The sequence below is a fragment of the Ictidomys tridecemlineatus genome, chromosome 5, assembly GCF_052094955.1.
Source record: "Ictidomys tridecemlineatus isolate mIctTri1 chromosome 5, mIctTri1.hap1, whole genome shotgun sequence".
NCBI lineage: Eukaryota > Metazoa > Chordata > Mammalia > Rodentia > Sciuridae > Ictidomys > Ictidomys tridecemlineatus.
The window spans coordinates 30,779,536-30,803,716 of NC_135481.1; the positions used below are offsets into that span (position 1 = coordinate 30,779,536).

Sequence of the window (24,181 nt, forward strand, 5' to 3'; positions counted from 1 at the left end):
GTGGTGTTGAGGATTGAACCCAGTGCCTCTCACATGTGAGGGCAGGCACTCTACTGCTGAGCTACAGCCCCAGCTCTATTTCAGGTTTCTTATGAACTAATTCATATATGTGCTTTGGATAAAGAGAATGATTTAAAGTGGTCCTTGCAAATATGTTTTGTGATGTTATTTCAACAAAAGATTTTTAAATCAAAGCAGAGGAAGTTTTTCATAGATGTGATAGCTTATTTTCTATTATTATTATTTTACTGTACTGTAGATTGGACCCGTAGCCTTACACATGCTAGGCAAATGTTCTATTGCTGAGCTATAACTGCCCCCACATCCCCTCTATTACTTTTTTGGTACCAGGGATTAAACTCAGGGGTACTTGATTACTGAGCCAATTTCTGGCCGTATTTTGTATTTTATTTAAAGACAGGTTTTCACTGAGTTGCTTAGTGCCTTACTTTTACTTGAGGCTGGCTTTGAACTCACAATCATCCTGCTTAATGTGGTGCCATGGATCAGACTCAGGGCCTGTGCACACTTTACACTGAACTACATCTGGAGCTCCTGTAATCTTAAGATTTTCTGATTGTTTCTCAACTTGATAAAATCCAGTCCCTTCCAGTGAAGGGAAAAATAGTTTAAATACCTTTTAAAATTTACAGTGTATTTACAATTCTGTTATAAATAGTCTACAGATTACTGACAAAGCTTTTAAATATATAATTAATTCAGTGTTTGTCCCTAATAGGAGCAAGTCTTTGATTAAAGCCTGTTTAAAAAAAATATATTTTTAGTTCTAGATAAATGAATACTTTTATTCTTTTTATTTACTTATATGGTGCTGAGGATCAAACCCAGTGCCTCATACATGTGAGGCAAGCACTTTACCACTGAGCTACAACCCCAGCCCCTCTATTTTTAATATAATTCTTTAGTTCCCCCTTTACCATCATCTTATCCACTCTTAATGCTTCGTTCTCACGGACTGTACATACTTAAAGAAGTTAATACTGTGGATAGAATTGCAAATTGGATTGTTAATTGAATATAAAGAAAGTAACTTTTGTATCTGAATGTTAAGTTAGAGTTTCACTGCTTCTGAGATCTAATATCCATCTAATATCTAAAACCGATTACTGTTGTTTATTCCTATGAATGTAAACATTGAAAATTGCCTTTGAAATCTCTTTTTACATAATCTGATTCAAGTGATTTTTTTCTAAAATGAGACAGTGTTGCATTATGAAATCTGTGAACGCATTCAAATATTTTATCCTTTTAAAATATTTTTTATTTTAGTATGTGAGGCTATCATATGACACCAAACCTGAAATCATTCTGCAACTTCTGCTTAAAGAATGGCAAATGGAATTACCCAAACTTGTTATCTCTGTTCATGGGGGCATGCAGAAATTTGAACTACACCCACGAATCAAGCAGTTGCTTGGAAAAGGTCTTATTAAAGCTGCAGTTACAACTGGAGCCTGGATTTTAACTGGAGGGGTAAACACAGGTAATATGATGATTGTATTAATTGTTTTTAGTGTGTTTGGAGATTTTTCATAGTATCAATTAGATATTTGAAATAATAGCCAATACCAAGTATAAATATATTCAGTTCTTCTAATAAAGAGTACAATTCCTAGATAAAAATAACTGAATCTGTTTGGTTGTCATTTAGGCTTTAAAAAAATAATACACTTTCGAGCAGGGATTGGCAAACTACAGCCCATGTGCCAAAGCCAGCCTAATCCTTGTTTTTGTGAGTAAAGTTTATTTGAACACAAATCCACTCATTTATTTATGTATTGTGTATGGCTGGTTTTTTTTTTTATGTTTTGTTTTGGTTTGGTTTAATTTTTTTGCTGCAATAACAGAGGCTAATTGTTATGGCAAAGACTGGCAAATGCCCTGCAAAGCCTAAAATATTTACTGTTTGGCCTTTTAAAAAATATTTGCTGACCCTACTACAGAGCATTAATTTTTATCATTTTCTGACAACTGGTAAATTGGTAGAAGATTGGCAGTTCATTGCCTCAGCAGTGGTAAAAAGTAGCTTTCAAATATTAATTTTAATGTTATCACCTTTCATCCCAAGTCTTTCCTTTCATGTGTACAGCTTGACTTTAAGGAGTGCAAATTAATTTCAATGACTAAAGTAAAACAGTAATTTACATCAATAACTTGAAAACATCTAATTTATTCATTATCAGCCATAGTGATTTACATCCATCAATTTGAAAACATCTAATTTATTCATTATCAGCAACTATTTTTTGAGCCTCATTGTCTGTCAGACGTCCTTTGGGCTGCTGAGTTTATATCATTTCATAAAACAGAGGCAAGATAGTTACCTTGTGTGAAATGAGAGAGATACAGGCAACAAAGAGATAACTTAGTAATGTATAATATATTAGATGATAAGTGCTATGCCAGCACCATGGAATAAGAGGTGGATAGTGAGAAGTGATGGAGGGATTATTGTAAAATTTTGTATATAGTTATGGAGAATTTGACTGAGGGGGTAACAAATGAGGAGCAATGGAAGGATAGGAGGGAACAAAATACAAGAAAGGCATGGAGCAGGGCATTAAAAGTGGGGGAATGACTAGTCTATTACAAAAAGAGTAAGAAAGTTCTATAGTAGCTTGAGGGGAAATAAGGAATGGTAGATGATGGTGTCAGAAGTTATATGGTGGCAGGAAAGCATATTGAATAGCAGAGCTAATAGATCATTATCTGAGAACTTCTGGGCTATTAAAAGAACTTTTTCTTTTACTCTAAATGAGAAAGGAAGGATTTAAGTAGGCATTGACAAAAGCAAAGATAATGGATAATGTTTTGAAAATAGACTCAGTAAGCAAGATGAAGATGCTGTTTCCATAATCCAGGTGAGGGATAAGATCTAGTGTATTTTGAAAAGCAAACAGTGATATAGTCAGAGGTGCCATAACAAAAATACTACAGAAGGGGTGGCTTAAACAGCAGATAATTATTTCCTTATGGTTTTGGAGGCTAAGTCCAAGATTAATGTGTCAGCAGGTTTGGCTGACTGCAAGGCCTCTCTCCTTGTCTTTCAGGTGGACCTCTTCTTGCTGTGTCCTTTTTCTGTGTGTAGGCATTCCTGACATCTCTTTGTGCTTATATTTTCTCTTATAAGGACACCAGTCAGTTGGATTAGAGCTTTCTCTACAAGGCCTCACTTTAACTTAATCACCTCTAAGTATCTTCTCTAAATAGAGCCATATTTTTGAGGTGTCAGGATTAGAGTTTCAACATGTGAATTTGAGGGGACACATAATAAATTGTAATGAGAAGTTACAGTAGTGCCCTCCTATCCATGTTTTCAGTTACTTGTATTTAACAGTGAATGGTCTGAAAATATTAAATGGAAAATTCCAGAAACAATTTATAAGTTTTTGAATTGTGCTGTGTTCTGAGTAGCATGGTGAATTGTCATGCCATCTCACTCCATCTTGACTGGGATTAAGTCATCCCTTTGTACAGCATATCCATACTTGGTATATTACCTACCTCATTAGTCACTTGGTAGCCATCTTGGTTATCAGATGGATTGTCCATCAGATGTACTATTATAGTATCACAATACTTACATATAGGGTTCTATACTACACAGTTTCCAACATCTACTGGGGGTCTTGGATCATGTCCCCCACAGGTAAGGGGGAACTACTGTATATATTCTCTGGAGTTGTTTTTTTTTTTTTTTTCCTACATTTTCCATGTTTTTGATTCAATTTGACAGCTTTTGTTCATTGTATGTATGTTTGTTGTGCTTATGGTCCTGTGCCACTGAGTCATATTCTTAATTTATTCTAGATGATGTATAGAAAAACAAAAAATTAAATTAGTTACAAGTCCAAGAAAGGACTTGGCTTTATAAGAGCATGGTAGAATGTAGTTCTCATGTGTTTTAGGCAGTTGTAGTGATTTGATGTTGTGGTGTTTTGCTTTTTCATTCCATTTTGATCAGATTATTCCTTTGAAAGCTTGGCTTTGGATGTCATTGCTTTATATCTTATATGTGTAAAGAAATGTATCATGAATTATAATGTTAAAAATTAAGCACAGGATTGTTCCTAGCATAATGAAAACTTTGAACTAAAATGAATAAAATTTTGCATGAACAGGTGTGGCAAAACATGTTGGTGATGCCCTCAAAGAACATGCTTCCAGATCATCTCGAAAGATTTGCACTATTGGAATAGCTCCATGGGGAGTGATAGAAAACAGAAATGATCTTGTTGGGAGAGATGTAAGAATGTTTTTAAAGTTTCTCATATTTGCACTTACATATAAACAGAATTATAGCAAAAATGGAGCAAGTCAACTTAAATATATCATACCACATTTTTCAAATGAAGTTTAAAAAGCATTTTTCTGTGATTTTCTTCTCATCTTCTTAAAAATACATTCATAAATATAAATGATAAATGTCTTTCATATCATGCCATTAATTACATTTTGAATGAATCTGTGACGTTAGGAATTAATCTTATTGGGGTTGGAGCTGTAGCTCAGTGGAAGAGCACTTGCTTAGCATGTGTGAGGCACTGGGTTCGATCCTTAGAACCACCTAAAAATAAACAATTAAAATAAAGGCACTCTGTCCATTTAAAAAAAAAAAAAAAAGAAGAAGCAGCAGCATTAAGAAAAAAAGAAGAATCTTGTCACTCAGAGGAGGAATCAAATGCTAATGTTTTATTTCTATAGGCTAAAGATATGAATATTAATTGAGATTATTGAAAAGAAATCATTTTCAAGTGTTATTAAGTTTCTAATATCAATTTTAAATATCCTCTTTATGGCTAGAAAAATTACAATGTGACATTTTATTGCTTTTTAAAAAAATCCTTTATATCTTATACAGTTTACTCAATCTCATAATAGTTTCTTAGCACTGTATATTTATTTACTGTTTCTCCTTTTGCATGTGATAATGAAATATGTAATTCTGCAAATTGATTAGTCTTTTGTGGGTTTTTTAAAATATTTTTTAGTTGCCAATGGATTTTTTACTTTATTTGTTTATTCATATGTGGTGCTGAGTATCTAACCCAGGGATTCACACATGCTAAGCAAACGCTCTACCACTGAGCCACAACCCCAGTCCCTAGCTTTTGTTTTTTGATGTATTCTTTCTCATTGTTTATTTCTAAATGTGAAATAGAATTTTACCTCTTTACAGATTATTTCAAAATTTATTTTACATTCTGTTACATTTAATCCTGCCCACTAACTGTTATGTTTGCTGTTTTTTAGGTCATTGCTCCTTATCAAACCTTATTGAACCCCCTGAGCAAATTGAATGTCCTGAATAATCTCCATTCCCATTTCATATTGGTGGATGATGGCACAGTTGGAAAGTATGGCGCAGAAGTCAGACTAAGAAGAGAACTTGAAAAAACTATTAATCAGCAAAGAATTCACGCTAGTAAGGGAATTCCCAAACTTTTATTATGGAAGTTATTTTGAGCTGTATTAAAAGCCAGTGATGTTCTAGAAAAGTTGAATGTCAAGTACCCTTTTCCTTATGTAGCAAGAAATCTATAAAACAACCCAAAATGGCGGATCTTAGACAATTTTAAGACCTAGAAGATCTCTCAGGCCAAATAGGGTACTCAGGCTTCAAGGCCAAAGACAAAAAGGCTCATTAGAAGCTTTGTAGCTATTGTTTGTCATTGCTGCCAAAGGAATTTACAAGTATTCTTAATGTCTTATATATCCAAGACTGAGCTTTGGAATTTAAGATTGAAAAGTAAATGGAATAAAGCCACTTTGTAATAAAGTAAGAATAAGCTTGTTTAAAGTTCATAAAATGAATAGATGTCACAACTAGAAGAAATTTTGTAGCCCTGGGACACCAAGGTGAACTCTGTGACAAAATGAAATAGAAATACACAATTACTGAACAGTGTATTAAGATTATGGTGGAGGCAGAACATTTACAAAAATTAGAAATGTTGTATAAGTCACAGTTACCAACACTGCATGTTGTAAAAACAAAAATTGGTCTTCACTAACTTTTTTCTTTTACTCTTATAGAAGTCTTAGAATTTTATCAGTCAGTGCCACTTAAATAATTATGACTTATTAATTTCTATATTAATGTATACTAAATTGTATATTAGATTTTCTAATTTTGTCTTTAGAACAGATTTTCAGTTGGTGCTAAAGTAATATATGTAGTACTTTATTTATGTGAGACTGATATTACATTGAGTAAAGTGAAGTCAATACAAGAAATTATGTCCTGACTTTTAACTTTGCATTAAAAAAAAAAAAAAGCTAAAAATTACAATTTTATTTAATTTTCTAATTAAACTTTTACTCTTTTAGGAATTGGCCAAGGTGTTCCTGTAGTGGCTCTGATATTTGAGGGTGGGCCAAATGTTATACTTACAGTTCTAGAATACCTTCAAGAAAGTCCCCCTGTTCCTGTGGTTGTATGTGAAGGAACAGGCAGAGCTGCAGATTTGCTAGCCTATATTCACAAACAAACAGAAGAAGGAGGGTAAGTGTATTTGTATAGCAAATTTTAATAACCTGATTGAAGAGTCTTATGGTCTTTAGAGTATTAGGTTACTTTTAATGGTTTATGAATATGAAAATCTTGAGTTCAACACAACATTTTGTTAAGGCTTGAGGAAATAGCCTACTCATACATTATTGGAATGAAGTAAAATATGGGTTTTTTGTATTAATAGAAGAAAGTTGTTGGCTATAGAAGCACACATCTTCTGATCCAATAGTTTATATCTGGGAATTGTTTCTACAGATGTTCAGCTGTTATAGGGTTATCTGTATGAGTAAGAGATTGGAATAAAGTAGAACATCCATCAGAAAAAGACTAGATAAGTAAATTGTGGCATATCTACAAAATGGGCAGTTTATTGCTGAATAAAGATGGTACCTTTTGTTAGATTTATGAATATTATCAAAATGCCTACCTAGAAAAAAGAAGATGTAGAGCAGTGTATAAATTGTGTCACTCTTTTTTAAAAAATATTTATTTTTTAGTTATAGGTGGATACAATATCTTTATTTTATTTTTATATGGTGCTGAGGATCGAACTTGGTGCCTCACATGTGGTAGGCGAGCGCTCCACCTTTGAGCCACAACCCCAGCCCAATTGTGCCACTCCTTATGTAGAGAAAGAGGTGCTAATTATTTGTATATATAAAAAGAGATCCTGGAAAGTTGTCCAAGCTAATCATAATCAATAGTAATAGTAAAGGGCTGAGATGGAATTGGGAAGATGAAAGATAGTGGGAAGGATGAAATATATTTGTAGCACAGTGGTAGAGCACTTGCTATGAGTTTTCATATTTTTATGTTTTCTCTATTTTTGGCCATATACATGTATTAACCTATTCATAAAAAGAAAAATGTAAATACATTCAAGATATCTTGGCAAAATATTACTTTATACACCATAATATTTTTAAATTATCTTCACATATTATCTTATAAAATGTAAGTACTGATTGCAGCATATACTATATTTTAAAAATTATAAACTAGCCAGATGCAGTGATGCATGCCTATAATGTAAACAGCTTGGAAGGCTGATGTAGGAAGATCCCTAGTTCATAGCCAGCCTCAGCAATTTCTCAAGGCCTTAAGCAACTTAGACCATCTTAAATAAAATAGAATATTAAAAGGGCTGGGAATGTAGCTCAGTCATTAAGTTCCCCTGAGTTCAATCCCTGGGTACTTCCCACCCTGCCATACACACAGAAACACATACCACACACACACTAATTCAAAGAGAAAAATAACTCCATTTCTCTTTTTTTCCCTTAAGACTTATAGTGGATGTCTCATGAAGAGAAAATAATTCTGCCCAATGTCAGATATTTAATAGTAATAATCTCATAAATAATAGAATATGAAACTAGTGCATTAAGTTATATTTCCTCTTATACTAGAAGTCTTCCTGATGGAGCAGAGGTTGATATCATTTCAACCATCAAGAAAACATTTAACTTTGGCCAAAGTGAAGCAGTTCATTTATTTCAAACACTGATGGAGTGCATGAAGAAAAAAGAGCTTGTAAGTATATTTCAGCAGAGTAAGGCTTTTTGTTTCTTCCAAAGCACATTTAAATTAGTGAGATACTTTTGTTTCTAATTTGGATTTTAAATTTTTAAATCTTCTTTAACCAAGTAAAATGTCATTCATTTATTAGTCATTTCAGATTACATAGTGATAAAGAAGGACTGTAGTTTTTTATATGGCATTTAAACAGTATATTTCCATGTTTCTTTTAGAAAAAGTTTCTTAACTGGGTCTCAACAGATTATTTTCAGTGTGTGTGTGTGTGTGTGTATACATGTATATATAAATAACTAAATACTTCTTGATGGCTTTTCTAACAATAACTGAAAAAAAAATTTAAACAATTTTATTCTGAGGGAGTGCTTAAGAGTGTGGTATGTTAAATATCAGTGCTACTTAGTTTTAATCATGTTTAAGTTTTTAGAGATAAAAATTTTGAATAGTCTATAAATAGATAATAACCTTTGATTTGCTGTCTACTTCCATGGTAGGTTTTATACACTGAAATGAAGTCAGTTAAAAATTTGTATTTGGGTTAAAATAATCTTTTATTTTATGAAAAATATCTTTAGATAACATGGTGTTACATTTTAGGAAATATGTAGGCATTTTCAATAAAAGAATTAAACTAAACAAATACTCATCATTTAAGAATTCATGTATTACTTGAATGGGTTTTTGCTCTGTATAACAAGTAGCAGGATTTATTCTTACAAGTAAACTGTAGACTCACTCTAAAGTTTCTTATTCTGATAACTGATATAAGATAGGTTTAAAAAAAACAGTGTGAAACCAAATATTTTCAATATATTCACTATTATTTTTGGTAAATAATAAATGATGTCTTAATTTTTTGGATTTTTTTTTTGAGGGTTGATTGATGTTTTTCTTGCCTCCTCCCCACAAATATCAACCTACCTACCTACCCCTCAACCCCCACCATAGTACACCTTAAAATTACTTTGTTTTATGATGTCTTAGATTTAAAAATATAAAGATGTAATATTATGAATTAATATTTAAATAGATCACTGTGTTCCACATTGGATCAGAGGAACATCAGGATATAGATGTAGCAATACTTACTGCACTACTAAAAGGTAAGATTTTAAAAATTTTATCTTTAATATCTTGAAAGTATAGCCTATTTATATAAGGTAGGATTTTTAAAATTTGGTTAAATACTTGGAAAGTAAATTTTTTAGAAATTTTTCTTTGTGAAACACACAATCTTGGTTTTTGTTGGCAGTAAGTTAGCTTTTGTTTTTATCTTGTAGAATTATTATTGTTTATAGCAAGGTGTATGCCTGCAGAATTTTAATTATCCCATTAAAATAAGTATTTAAAGGTGATAGTATTTAAAAAAATACCATAATTTATATCATCTTGGGATCAAAAAAATCATAAGTGACAGGAAATCTCGAAACCATGAAAGAAGAGTAATTGGAATGATAAAAAAACAAAATTCAGGTAAAAAGAGAGCCTCATCTGCATGTAGTATTTGCCATATACTTTCTGTGTGCTGACCACTGTTCTTCAGTGGTTTATATTGCTCATCTTGTTTTATCCATACAGTATCCCGAAAGGATACATTTCCTTTTATGTTTCTCATTTTATAAATGAGGAAAGTAAGGAGCAGAAATTTTAAAGTGGAGGAATCTCAAAGAGCTTTTCAAAATTGTTAAGAAAAAGATGAATACCTTATGGGAAAAATGAGTCAAAATTTATGTAAATGATACTGGAGAAAGAATTCAAATACTTGGAAGAAAGATGGTCAACATTATAGTATGAAAGTAAAAATAAATTTTAAATTCTTGTGCTTTTGGTGGATGATATAAGCTTTCTGAAAAATATTTGGGGAGGATATAAAAAAACCTTACAGTGTGTATGCTGTGTCCATCAATTTGGTTCCTAGAAAATCATCCTATATAAGTAATTAAACATATACTAAAATATATTTGGTAAGATATCATACATAGTAAGGTACTCAAAACACAATACTGAACACTTTGCATAATATCCCATTTTCAGATAAACAGAAGTATATGACTGCACTTATATATTTACAGAAAAGGACATGAAAGGATATTTTTTCAGAATCTTAACTGCCAGTAGTGTCTCTGTAATAGATAGATCATCAACATTTTCTTCTTACTTTTCTGCGTTCTGAATTATTTACAATGAATGAGGCTGTGTAGTTTCTGTAGTTGGAAAATAAAAGCCTCCATACTGAGGTTATTCTTACCTCTCTGAGGCAGGTATTTCTGAGCAATGTCTGACACCAGATGTGTAAGTTAATTAAAGGGTGGTAGGGAGATTTCCTAAGTGTTAACATATTAATGGAGATAAACTCGCAAACTATTTTTTTTATTCAATTAGGTACTAATGCATCTGCATTTGACCAGCTTATCCTTACATTGGCATGGGATAGAGTTGACATTGCCAAAAATCATGTATTTGTTTATGGACAGCAGTGGCTGGTACGTAAATAATCTATATACACATATAATTAAACTCAGTACTACAGGTTTTCTGTATACATAAGTTCCACAACTAGGGATTCAACTAACCACAGATTGTGTACTATGTGGTTAGTCCGACAATGATGGCATCTATACTGAATACGTACACACTTTTTTTCCCTTGTCGTTATTTCCTAAACAGTATAGCATAACAATTATTTGCGTAATATTTACATTATGTTAGGTATAAATAATTTAGAAATAATTTAAAGTATACAGGAGGATATGTGTATGTTATATGCAAATATTTACCATTTAATTTTACATAAATAATGTGAACATCCACGAATTTCAGCAGCCAAGGGGTCCTGGAATCAACCCTTCACAGACAATAAGGAACAACTATAATAACAAAGTATTTGATGAAACTATGACCTAACTTCACATTTTACTTTTTTGCCACAGGTGCAGAGTTCATTTAGCTAAACATTTCTACAATATCCAGATCTATTTAGGTTTTAAGTTATGTTGGCCTCTTGATAATCTTGCATTTTATAGGGTATGTTGGTATCTAAAAATTCTAGAATTGAAGAGCCTTGAAATTTTTACTCTATATACATAATATTTCATTGGATGTTTATATTTGTTCTTTCCACAGCCTCTCCATTCAACAAAATGGGAACAATAATTTTGCAGCTTCTGAGATGAGAAACTTTGGTGTCATCTTTTACTTTTCTCTTTTTCATATACTCCAGTCTAGTTCCATCTATAAATCTTTACACACATACACACACACATAACTCTTTCAAAATATCAATTTTTATCATCCTGATTGAATCTCTTATCATCCTTTTGTTATTTCAGTAGTATTCCTTTTGATTTTCCTGCTTTTATTCTTCCTGTCATTTTACAGACAGAAGATGGATCACATCCCATTTATTCAGAGCACAATCCAGAGCCTTTATGATGACCTATAAAACTTTGTATCATCTGTTCTGTTACTACCTCTCTTACATACTACCACTGTTCCTTTTGCTCTCTTTTATAGCTTTGTTGGCCTTCTTGGTATTGTTTTTGAACCCACTAAGCATATTCATATCTCTAGGCTTTTGTTCCTGTTCTTCTGTCTGGAACATTCTCCCCTAGATATGCACCTGGGTTTACTTCCTCATCTCTTTTTGGACTATAACCAGATGTCTCCAGTTAAACTTTCTCTGTCTACTCTGTTTTGGTAGTATTCCCTTATGTCAGCATTTCCTGTGTTCTTCCTTGCCTTTTTTTAAAACCCTCTAGCATTTATCACCATCTGAAAAAAAAACATATAAATTAGCTATCTATTTATTTATGATTTATCTTTTTATTCCTAGAAAGTAAATTTTACTAGGGCAAGTGTATCTTTCAGTTTTGTTTACTGCTATGTACACAACCTTGTAAAATAATGAGCACTTGACAAATTCTTAATACTTGTCTGAGTCCCTAGGAGGGGGATGAAATGTTCAACTGTATTATCAGCCTTCATAATAGAGAGGATAAGCCAGATCTCTTTCATCTATATAATAGAAACAGCAAATTGCAGAAAAGTATGCATCATATGATTGTAATTGTGGCAAGTTCTCTTTATGAATACACAAACATCTGTGCCTATCTACATGTACTGTCATGGTATCATTTCTATTTTTTGTTTTTGGTAGTACTGGGGATCAAACTCAAGGCTTCAAGCATATTTGACAAGTGCTTTACCACTGAGCTACAAGCTCAGCCCCTTAGAATTTTAGATCTATTAGTGGGATATGGCTGGAGAGATGAAGGCTAGCAGAAAATAAGTTTTTCCCCCTTGGAGGACTATAGAGAAAGAAATTGATGTTAATCTCTTGCAGTAAAACTCAAAAGTTGTAAACTAACTTTTTATTCTGATGAATAATTTCATTGGATTTTTTAGTCTCCTCACATTGTAAATGATTAGTCTTGCATATATATGTTCATATATAAATCCATATGTCTCATGGATTTGTCCTCCATAATGTTAGATTTATTTTATTTTGTGCTCCTTACTTAAAGAGTTTACATGTCAGTTGTTTTATTTTATTTTTTTTAATTATTTGGTATACATTGAGGAACTGCTGCTTACAAAGCAGATAGATTTTTTTTAACTGTGTCTTTTTTCCCCTCGTGTGAAAATTTAGCCAAGCTCTTATGTTGTTCTAGGATAATAGTGATAAACTCAATTAGATAGAATGTTTCGTTTTTTAAAACAATGTTTAAGGGTAAGGATGTAGCTTATGGGTAGAGTGCCTGCTTAGCATGTGTGGGGCCCTGGACTTAGTCCCTAATACTACCAAAAAGAATAAAAACAAGAATTTTATTAGGCCTCTTTTATTATACCAAAATGAAATTTCAGAAATAATAAATAAATTTTTTAATAACAAATATGATGCCCTGATTGTAACAAGTCAGAGAAAAGTGATCAGTACAGAAATATTCGAGAAAGGCAGCATTTTAAAGACATAAGTTAGATACTTGCACTTACTATAAAAGAATCAGTGTCAACGTTGTAATCATGCATATGAAATCATACAAGTATGTTATTACTTATGTATGTTATTATTATGTGATTTAAGTACCATTGGATAACAGAAAAATATCCCTTGTAAGTATAGGATAAGGAAAGAACAGAGAGAACCAAGTGGGCACTAGAGTAATTTTAAATGATAATGCTAGAAAGAGCAATAACAAATCAGAATAATTTATATGTGATAGAAAGAGGAAATAATGTTAAATAAAATAGGAATAAACACGCATGGTAAATTATAGTCTAATATGTAGAGAAAATTGAAGTATTCTCATAATAAATTGGTCTTATTTTTAAGGATAATATAAAATATTTTCATGTTAGAATGGAGTGGTGAAAAAAATCACAGAAAACGTACCTTCCATCATGAATTTTCATCATTAACACTCATTTCGTTAGTATATACTTAAAAAGATCTTAGAGACCTATCCTTTGCTAGGTTATGGAAATTGAAGTAGACTGGGGAAATAAATAAAAATATAAGCTGCTATAGATAAATTGTGTAGTTGTGTGGTAAATTTCTGAAGACAGAATCAGAATATGATTTAAAAATAACAGGTGAAGGGCTGGGGTTGTGGCTCAGTGGCAGAGCTCTTGCCTAGCATTTGTGAGGCAGTGGGTTCAATTCTCAGCACCACATAAATAAATAAAGGTCCATCAACAACTAAAAAATATTAAAAAAAAAAGATAGGTGAAGAAACAATGAATTTTGAAACTGATTTTGTTACAAAGACTTTATCATATAGTGCCACAATACTAAAAATATAAAGAAGCAGTTATAGGAGATGTTATTAAAACTTTTATTTTATTTTATTTTTTTTATTGTTGGTTGTTCAAAACATTACATAGTTCTTGATATATCATATTTCCCATTTTGATTCAAGTGAGTTATGAACTCCCATTTTACCCTGCATACAGCTTGCAGAATCACATCAGTTACACTTCCATAAAACTTTTATTAATGATACTCAATAAAATCTCTATACATCGTGTGCCTACACTAATGTGTTAGTATTTGATAGGGAAGTCTGTCGAAGTTTGTAAAATAGGCTAAGAAATATAAAAGTAACAGCTGATATGCTGTATTAAGCAGAAATGTCACAGGTTGTATTGCTGTCAAAAAATGTGATTTTCCCCTAAAGGTGAATAATTTCTGTTAAAATTATGAAGAAGGTTAAGTACAATCTTGTCTGACTTGTAATTGTATTTTTGAACTATTTATTGTACAAAAATTAAGACAGAATATTTTGTTCATATATAAAATAGAAGTCTTAATTTTTTTACTCATGAGCATCTAACAGGGCATATAATGTTTTATGATATGATACAGTTCCTATTTGTTTGATATTGTTCATCATATCACATGATTTCTGGTATCCCTTGGCCCTCTCCTTAAAAGTTAGTAATGGCCCCGACTTAGAGAAATGACTCATCCAAAAACTTTCCTAAACATTGAGAACCATTGCTCTAAGATATTTCCACTCCAAATTTAATTGTTAATGTACTTTGTGGGTTTTTTTTTCCTTATGTAACACTTGATCTCTTACAGAAATAGCTTTTATGGAATATTCTTTTGGAAAAGTCTTTTTTCTTCAAGAGAGGTTTTTTTATCTGTCTCTAAATACCTTAATTCTTCCTAGCCTTTCACTATTTTGTATCTGTCCAATTGTGTTTTAAAACTGTTTGAGAACAAATAAGTATAAATTCTAAGGACTTAAATTTTTAAGAAGTCATGATAATTAGTACATGTGAAATGTATTTATTAATTTTGATATTCTCTTAGGTTGGATCCTTGGAACAAGCTATGCTTGATGCTCTTGTAATGGATAGAGTTGCATTTGTAAAACTTCTTATTGAAAATGGAGTAAGCATGCATAAATTCCTTACCATTCCAAGACTGGAAGAACTTTACAACACTGTAAGTCTATGATCAAATTCTTTGTTGTGAATTACATATTATTGTTTTATCATCTTTGGGAAATTTCATTTTACCTGAACATGTCCATTCCTATTGATAAAGCCTTCAGTGTCTTGCTGGTTGTATGGAAAAAAATACAGCCAGTCTTAGTATGGATTGTTGTATGATACTCTTAATATTTTCCTGTTTTACCAGCTTTTCCCTATCTCCATAGCCACATATAAAAGTAATGCAGATTTAATAAGTATCTCCTAGAGAATAAACTGCTTTGAGTCTGATTATGTTTCTTTTGACTCTTTTGTCTAATGGATAAGTTACATATTATTTTTCCTCTTTTTGGTTTTTACATTCATGGATTTGATTTTATGTCCCTCTTTTAGTTTTTCATTTTTCTTATAAAAGGCTCCTGAAAACTTTTTAGTTGTAATAAAGCCCTTTCTCGTTTTATTTCTTTCTTTTTTTTTTTTTTTTTTTTTTAAAGAGAGAGTGAGAGGGGGACAGAGAGAGAGAGAATTTTAACATTTATTTATTTTTTTCTTAGTTCTCGGCGGACACAACATCTTTGTTGGTATGTGGTGCTGCTGAGGATCGAACCCGGGCCGCACGCATGCTAGGCGAGCGCGCTACCGCTTGAGCCACATCCCCAGCCCCCCTTTCTCATTTTATTTCAAATTTCATGTCCCTAACATTAGAGTAAATACTACCCTTTTTGTGATTTTTGTATGGTACCAGTATGAATTTAACTGAGCTATGCCTTAAAAAGCACTATGACCACATACTAATTTCATAATGTTGACTTCTCTACAAAACCATTTGACATTCATCAGTTTCCACCTATTTCTCTCCTTTTCATTCCCAATATCTTTGTACTACTCAATCATTGCTTGTCTACTTCACTACAACTACTTCAGTAATCATTTCTCTTTATATCTTTATTTAATTTTTTCTCAAATCAGTTCTTTGTTTTTATAGTGACGTTTTACTATATCTTTCTGCAGTTTGGAAACCTGTGATGGCCACCTGATGTGTGTATAATAGTACTCATACCTTTAGCTTGATTTTCAAAAATCTTGATATTTTGCTCTAGATATTTCTCACTTTATCTTTCCCCACTACTTCAACCCTTGCCTACTCCCACCTCCAAATACTGGGTGTTCCAACTATATTGTCTACCTGCTACTTTCTTAAAAAATAAAAAAATAAACTTTTTAAAAAAGCATTTTCTGTTTAAATAGTGCTGGTTTGTTTTCCTCTACTGATTTATTAGAATTTTATTCATTGTTTAAAAACTTAGTTCAAATGCCATGCCAGTACTAGCCAGTCCTACTAACATAGTTAAGAAAACTTATGTTTTCTCCTGTGGATTGTAAATTTTTTTTGAGTAGGGTTTATGCTTTTATTTCCAACCATTCCCCTTCCGTTTCGTAGGGTCCAATACAGTTACCTTAAATTTTGTTGTTTTTCTGTTGTTTTCTAATTTAGATATAAAAATTAAAAGAGTTATTCATTGCGAAGTTAGGTTTCTCCCTGAAGTGTAAAGCAAATATAAAATAATAAAAATTAAAATTGATCTCATTAGCAAGGCATAAAATTTTTGAAAAATTTTGTAACTTAAAGAGTTAAGATACTATAAGCTTCAGTTATTGAAAAGATTTTCAAAAGTTTGAGTGTTTATAACATGATAAAAAGTTAAAACATCAAACTTTTGGTGTCAAGGTTCTTCTACAAAAGAATTATTGAGGACTTTAAAGTCCTGTTCTAAAGAGATTTTACTTATGTGTATTGGTAAATATTAGAATGTGAAACCAATTTTCAAACATTTCTCAATTTATACTAATGTAACAATAATAAACTCAATACATGTTAACATAAAATTATTGTGTGTCTATCTAGGGATTGAATGCATGCAAATTCACAAATTCTACCGTAGAGCTACATCCCCAACCAATAACTTATTTTTAAAGAAAATTAGTAAGAAAACAATTTTACATTTTATAAACCTCTTTAATGCATGACCTCATAAAAGCAGTGTGGATTCTCATGTTTGATTCTGAATTTATCTTATAATATCACGGGTCAAAAAGCCTCTGAAAAGGGCTGGGAAACTATGGCTTAGTGGTAGCGCACTTGCCTGGCATGCGTGAGGCAATGGGTTCCATTCTCAGCACCGTGTATAAATACATAAAGAAAGAACTATCAACAACATATATGTATGTACACACACACACTTTTTTTTAAAAAGCAGCTGAAAAATTCCACTGAACATTTAAAGACCTGAGAGTGAAACAACAATGCATGTATAATCTTAATAATTGATTATAAAAATAGTTTTGACCTACAGACCTCAAAAAGAAGTGTAAGGGGATTCAGGTATTTCCAGATACATTTTGATATCTGGTGTCTTAAAGTATATCATTGGCAACTTAGCTTACCCTGTCTCAAAAATAAAATAGACCTGGAGTGTAGTTCAGTGATAGGAAAGGACTACGGTATATATAGCTCAGTGGTAGAGCACCCCTGGTTCACTCTCTAGTACCTCGCCACACAGTATTAAGTGTATTTCTTTGTGATTATATACTGTTAGACAAATATAGTGAAACGTCATAATATTCTCAAATCATCTAAAATACTTCATTTAACTAAAAAGACATGTTTATTTTAAAAAGTTATGTATAAGAAAAAATAGGCAGAGATAACCTAGTAGACAGTAAGCCGGATGCAGTGGCACATGTCTGTAATCCCATCAACCCAGGAGGCTAAAGCAGGAAGGGGTTTGAGGTCAACCTTAGCAACTTTCTTAAAAATCAAATTTTTTTAAAATCAAATTTTTAAAAGGGGGCTTAGGGATGTAGCTCAGTGGTAGAGTACCCCTGGGTTCAACTTCCAGAAAAAAGAAGGAAAAGGTGAACAGAACAAATAAGATAGAATATAGTTATATGCAGTATCAATTATGGTAATCTTAAATATTGTATGGAATTTAAAAACCATGAACATGTAGGAAAATAATTTTTTTCCCAAGAAAGAGTGGTCTGTATATCTGGATTTGAAATTGTATTCCCAAGGAGATATGATCAAAATGGAAAAAGTAGATTGATTGATTACTCTAAGAACCTTATTAATAATCAAAAAAATTAATAACATGATGGGATTAAATCTCATTTGATAAATTTTTTTTTCTTTCAGTTGGCTTCATTGTTCTAACTTTAATATATACATCCTTACATTATATATGTGTATATTTTTAAATTAATAATTCTACTTTTGGAGATTTAAACCTAAGAAACTTTATAATGAAGTAAACTAGGAATACTTTTTCCCCCCACATTTTTAAGTGGGTGTCATAGTTGTACATAGTAGTGGTTTGTTGTTACATATTCATGTGTGCAATATAACAATATAATTTGGCCAATATCATTCCCCAGTATTTCCCCTTTCCCTCTCATATTGTCTCCCCATAGTCCCTCTTCTCTGTTCTACTGATCTCCCTTTGATTTTCATGAGATCCTCTCCCCACTTTCTTTTCCTTTTTCCTCTCTAAACATTTGACAGTCTTCTGAGTTTGACATTTCACTTAACATTATGTTCTCAAGTTGCATTCATTTTGCTGCAAATGGCATAATTTCATTTCTTTATGGCTGAATAAAACTCTCCATTTGATAATTCTTTTAAACAATATTTAAAATATTAAGTTTTTTTTTTTTTTTTACTTGTACCACATAGAATTTATTGCAATAAATTTCACAGGAGTCAGAGCTCTGCGTAAAATGTTTAGAGAAGACACTTTGATCCATTTACCTCAGTCTTCGTGGGGATATATTCCTGAACATTTTTTCAAAATATCGAATGTCCTCAAATTAAGATTACTGTAAAGATAAAACTTGTATCTAGTCTACTTTAATACATAGTATACACAAAGAGAGGATAATGGGGAAATGATTATCAATATAAATGTTAAAGGTTTGTTACCCAAACTATTTAAAATACTCATACAACTTGATGATTAGAAGGAACAGACATTTTAACAAGAAGGGAATTTTCAGCCCTGCCATCAATTAAAGAAATGTAAATTTAAGGTATAATTAATTAATGGGGCTGGGGGTTGTGGTTCTGTGGTAGAGTGCTCACCTGGCACGTGTGAATCACTGGGTTCGATCCTCAGTAACCACATCAAAATAAAGTACTTTGTCCATCTACTACTAAAGAAAAAAAAAGATAATGTTGTCGTGACTTATTAAACAAAAATATCACTTTAGTGATACTCTGTGATTATTCATCTTTTTAAAAAAATATTTTTTAGTTGTTGATGGCCCTGTATTTATTTATTTGTTTGTTTGTTTGTTTCGCTCTACCACTGAGCTACAGCCCCATAATTATTCACCTTTTTGATAATTTTAAATAACACTATAAAATGGTTATGTCCTATCTTTGTTCTAATTTTAAAGAAATAACTCCAAAATAGTATAATTTGTTTAAGAAGATCCTTATAAGTTCTATAAATAACAAAAAATTTCTTTTAGAAGAAAATAATAGTTTGCTGTTCTTTTTTTTCTCAAAGAAACAAGGTCCAACCAATCCAATGCTATTTCACCTTGTTCGAGATGTCAAACAGGTAAGAGATTGTTTTTGAAAATGTTATTTTAAAAATATCATTTCTACTTTATGTGTTTTCAAAAAAGTACACAAGTACATTTTTTAAACACCAATGAAATGACAAGACAAAATTAGTGCTAAATTTGTGATAAAAGTAAAGAGGATAATGTACCAGAAACCAAGAAAAAGGGAAGTTTATGAAATTAAGAACAGTTTCCTGAACTTCTCTGGTTATGCAACAGTGTGTTGAACTTTATAATGCTTTTGGTCCGTAAAATAAAAATCATTGATAGAATGTGTCCGCTTTCTCTGTGTTCATTAGAAATGTGTTTCTTAGAAATCTTTCCTAATATAAAGGTTATAAAATGTGGGTATTAAGAGATATACTAAGTGGTAATCTTCATGACTAGGAAAAAAAAGTGAAATTCTCTCTCACCTTTATAAAATAAGATTCATTATTGGTGGTAACTGAATACACTGTTAATGGGCTACCCTCATTCTATAGTGACTAAATTGACTATTTTTTTTTTCAAATGGTACGCATATTACATTAAGAAAAACATTGTGAAGTTTCTAAAATTCCTCACTTTTTACTTTCTGTGTGCACTATCGAAAAAGCCAAAACTTTATGTGGTTTGTAACTTTTAATTTTTTTTTTTTTTTAGTTGTACACAACACAATACCTTTATTTTATTTATTGATTTACGTGGTGTTGAGGATTGAGCCCAGTGCCTTACATATGCAAGGCAGGTGCTCTACCATTGAGCCATAACCCCAGCCCCTTGTAACTTATTTAATACTAAATTTGTATTCCATAAGAAGAACTTAAACCTTATTATATGTAAGAAATTTTGCTTTACTTTGATTTTTTGCATGAGCTTTTCTAACTTTATTGAAGTATATTTGACAACATGGTAAAATTTATTCACTTCACGTGTATATCTCTTTGACTTACTATTCTAATATGGTACTTACTGCCATAGTCTTAATTTGGGAGCATTATAATACTTAAAAAAGTGACCCTGTACTTATTAGCAGTCACTCCTTTTTCTGTTCCTTTTCTACTCCTCATCTCTGCCTCCTCCCTAGGCAACTATTAATATAAGAATTTGCTTATTTTGGACAGTTCCCATTGATTTGATTTTTTTTTTCCTTTTAGTAATTAAAACTCCCCTCCCCTGAAGCTTGAATAACCTTCAGATTAGGAGTTTGTAAAACATTTGCATTATGATTTCCTTACATAGGTCAGCAAGAAGAAATACAGAACTGGGCAAGGAGTGGGGAGCGTTGCTCAGTGGTACAGCATGTTCCTTACATGTGGAAGGCTCTTGTTCAATCCCCAGCACCAAATCCCCAGCACCAAATCCCCAGCACTTAGTTATGGAAACAAATATTAACATTGTTACATGGACGGCTATGATAATAAGCTAAATTGTTTTATTTCCATAAGTGGTAAACAATAAAATTCAGTAATTATTTTCTGGTTCATAGAGTTTTGTGAGCTTGAGAAATTGTTTAACATGAGTTTTTTTTTTTAAGACAACTCACCTTATTTCCCTTAGTTTAAAATGTTTCCCATTAAAGTGTGAAAGTGAAATCTTAGCTCTAAATAGTGTTATAAATGTAGTTGAGTCCTGAATAAGTATATAAAAATTGTATGTAATTTTTACTATAGCCAATATGATTTTTATAATAAATAAATATTTCTGGACCAGTCTGGAAACATTAACCTATAACTTTATTTTGTAGGAAAATTGCTATGTATAATCAGTAAAACAAAACACTTGGCTCTAATAGTTCCGTTGCCTCTGTGTGTTTTAGGACAGCAGAGGCATCAAATTGTTATCTTCCTGCTTTAGGCCATATTCCTATCCTAATCCACACCTTTGAGACCTTAAAACTTTGGAATTCCCTCTTATAAAAGGAAATAAGAGAAGTCATTCTCTTCTCCTATAACGAAAGCTGCTGGCTACTCTAGTTTCTTGAAACGAGTAAATATTTCTCATTTTGGGGGAGAGGGTCTAGTCATAGGCATGACATGGCAATATTAAGAAATAATATTCTATTTAATGTTTTATTTTTAGGGAAATCTTCCTCCAGGATATAAGATCACTCTAATTGATATAGGACTTGTTATTGAATATCTCATGGGAGGAACCTACAGATGCACCTATACTCGGAAACGTTTTCGGTTAATATATAATAGTCTTGGTGGAAATAGTCGGGTATGTGATATTTGTCAGGAATTTTATACATGTATTTAAAAATTAACAAATTTTTTAAAGTTAAGAATTAATTACATTCGAATGGTGAAAGTAACATTGTCTTTAAAAATATAAGATTTCAAGTAAGGATAAGTAGAAACTTTATAAGCTGTGCATGGTGGTACATACCAGTAGTCCCAGCTTCTTGGGAGGCTGATGTGGGTAGATTATTAGAGTCGTTGAATTTGAGAACAGACGAGGCAACATAGCAAGACTCCATATCAAAAAAACCATGAAAGCAATATTTATAATTATAATCCTAAATCAATCATTTTGTTTGTGTTCATACATATATATTTGCATATATAAAAATAGTGTTGAATTTTTTACAACATAATATTTAAATCTGCAAAAGTTAATGAGCTTTCATTTTCAGAGATCTGGCCGAAATACCTCCAGCAGTACTCCTCAATTGAGAAAGAGCCACGAATCTTTTGGCAATAGAGCAGATAAAAAGGAAAAAACGAGACATAATCATTTCATTAAAACAGCACAGCCCTATAGACCAAAGGTTTGTTTATTGGTTAAAGAAAATATGTTTATTTAGTTCACCATAGGTACTTAATGTAAATATTATCCTTTCTGGATTTTGATTTTGTTCTTTCTTAATTACTTAGTATTATTACATAAAAACTATTTGTTTTAGTGGGAATTATCTTTTGGTTTTGGATATTTTATAACTTTGAGTCTATTTTCCCATACATAAATATATTCATTGTCAATTAATGTTTTTGTTGCTTTTTCACATTTATCTGTAATAACCAAATTTTAAAAATTTTTAATCATTTTATTCCATTATCTCCCCCCTGCCCTTTGCAAAGCTGGGTATCATACCTACCTAGGTCTTCAAATACTCTAGGCAAGTGCCATACCACTGAGCTATAGCTTCAGTTCTTTATTCCATTTTTATTTGATTAATATGTACAACAAATGTATTTTTCAAAGTTTTACTAGTTGAGATATTATGCCGTTTCTTCAGTTGTAGATAATTTTTTATAGACATATTTGTTGAAATGAAATTCTTATAAAATGAATTATAAGCAATAATAAAGTTTATAAAATTTTTATTGTTTTGTTTGGGGCAGTTATGAAGTTGAAGAGTAGAACAAAAAATATTTTATAAAATTTTTCACTAATATGAATGTCATGTATTATAATGAGCATTGTAACATTTATTTTCTATTGAAGATTGATACAGCTATGGAAGAAGGAAAGAAAAAAAGAACCAAAGATGAAATTGTAGATATTGATGATCCAGAAACCAAGCGCTTTCCTTACCCGCTTAATGAATTGTTAATTTGGGCTTGCCTTATGAAGAGGCAGGTTATGGCACGGTTTTTATGGCAGCATGGTGAAGAATCAATGGCTAAAGCATTAGTTGCCTGTAAGATCTATCGTTCAATGGCCTATGAAGCAAAGCAGAGTGACCTGGTAGATGATACTTCAGAAGAACTGAAACAATATTCCAAGTAAGTGGCATATTTTGTTTTTAAAATGCTATCCTTTGTAAACATTTTAATAACAAAATACAGTGTTTGGATGTTACAGTGTTAAGCACTTAATGGAGAAGAATGTATGTAATTTTATTGATACAATTAAGAAAATTATTTTTTAAATGTAGATATTTTTAAAGACTTAGAAAGAAACTTTTCTGCTTATTTTGGCTTTTATCTTTTTGTAGTGATTTTGGCCAACTGGCAGTTGAATTACTAGAGCAATCCTTCAGACAAGATGAAACCATGGCTATGAAATTACTCACTTATGAACTGAAAAACTGGAGTAATTCAACCTGCCTTAAATTAGCAGTTTCTTCAAGACTTAGACCTTTTGTAGCTCACACCTGTACACAAATGTTGTTATCTGATATGTGGATGGGAAGGCTGAACATGAGAAAAAATTCTTGGTACAAGGTATACCTTAAAAATAATTGGATTTAAAGTTTATAGTTAGAACAGAGGAATTAGACTAAATATGTGATAAAATGCTTTGATTTGTGAGGGTGATCATAGAGGGAGGGACTGCAAGAAGGGGAAAGGGTGGTTGGCATTTTATTCAAAGTGGCATAACTGCTCTTTTTTTTTTACTCCTGTTTTTTAGTCTTGAATTTTTTTTCAGGTGGATATGATTATTGCCCCTCTGAGATAGCAGCAAGGACAACAAATGAGGAATGTTGGCATTTACACTCCTAAACAGCCAGCCATTAAAAGATTTGCTGCTTTGTGAAAGGCTGATTTCCAAATTCTAAAATTCTGGACCTAGCTATTAATTTTTTTTGTTATTTTTAAATTACTTTAAGTGTATTGG

The 24,181-nt window shown here is 31.6% G+C and overlaps 1 protein-coding gene across 2 annotated transcripts in view; it reads left to right on the forward strand.

Annotated features, from left to right (window-relative positions):
• Window positions 1-24,181, forward strand: part of Trpm7 (transient receptor potential cation channel subfamily M member 7) — a 103,922-nt gene that overhangs the window by 31,058 nt on the left and 48,683 nt on the right. For both annotated transcript variants that reach the window (XM_078049626.1, XM_078049627.1), the window contains exons 5-17: window positions 1,291-1,504; window positions 4,143-4,267; window positions 5,275-5,446; window positions 6,352-6,526; window positions 7,945-8,068; window positions 9,102-9,174; window positions 10,454-10,554; window positions 14,889-15,023; window positions 19,579-19,632; window positions 21,698-21,838; window positions 22,254-22,388; window positions 23,066-23,346; window positions 23,559-23,787. In XM_078049626.1, coding sequence (XP_077905752.1) covers window positions 1,291-1,504; window positions 4,143-4,267; window positions 5,275-5,446; window positions 6,352-6,526; window positions 7,945-8,068; window positions 9,102-9,174; window positions 10,454-10,554; window positions 14,889-15,023; window positions 19,579-19,632; window positions 21,698-21,838; window positions 22,254-22,388; window positions 23,066-23,346; window positions 23,559-23,787 — 1,959 coding nt within the window. The remainder of the gene's footprint in view (window positions 1-1,290; window positions 1,505-4,142; window positions 4,268-5,274; window positions 5,447-6,351; window positions 6,527-7,944; window positions 8,069-9,101; window positions 9,175-10,453; window positions 10,555-14,888; window positions 15,024-19,578; window positions 19,633-21,697; window positions 21,839-22,253; window positions 22,389-23,065; window positions 23,347-23,558; window positions 23,788-24,181) is intronic.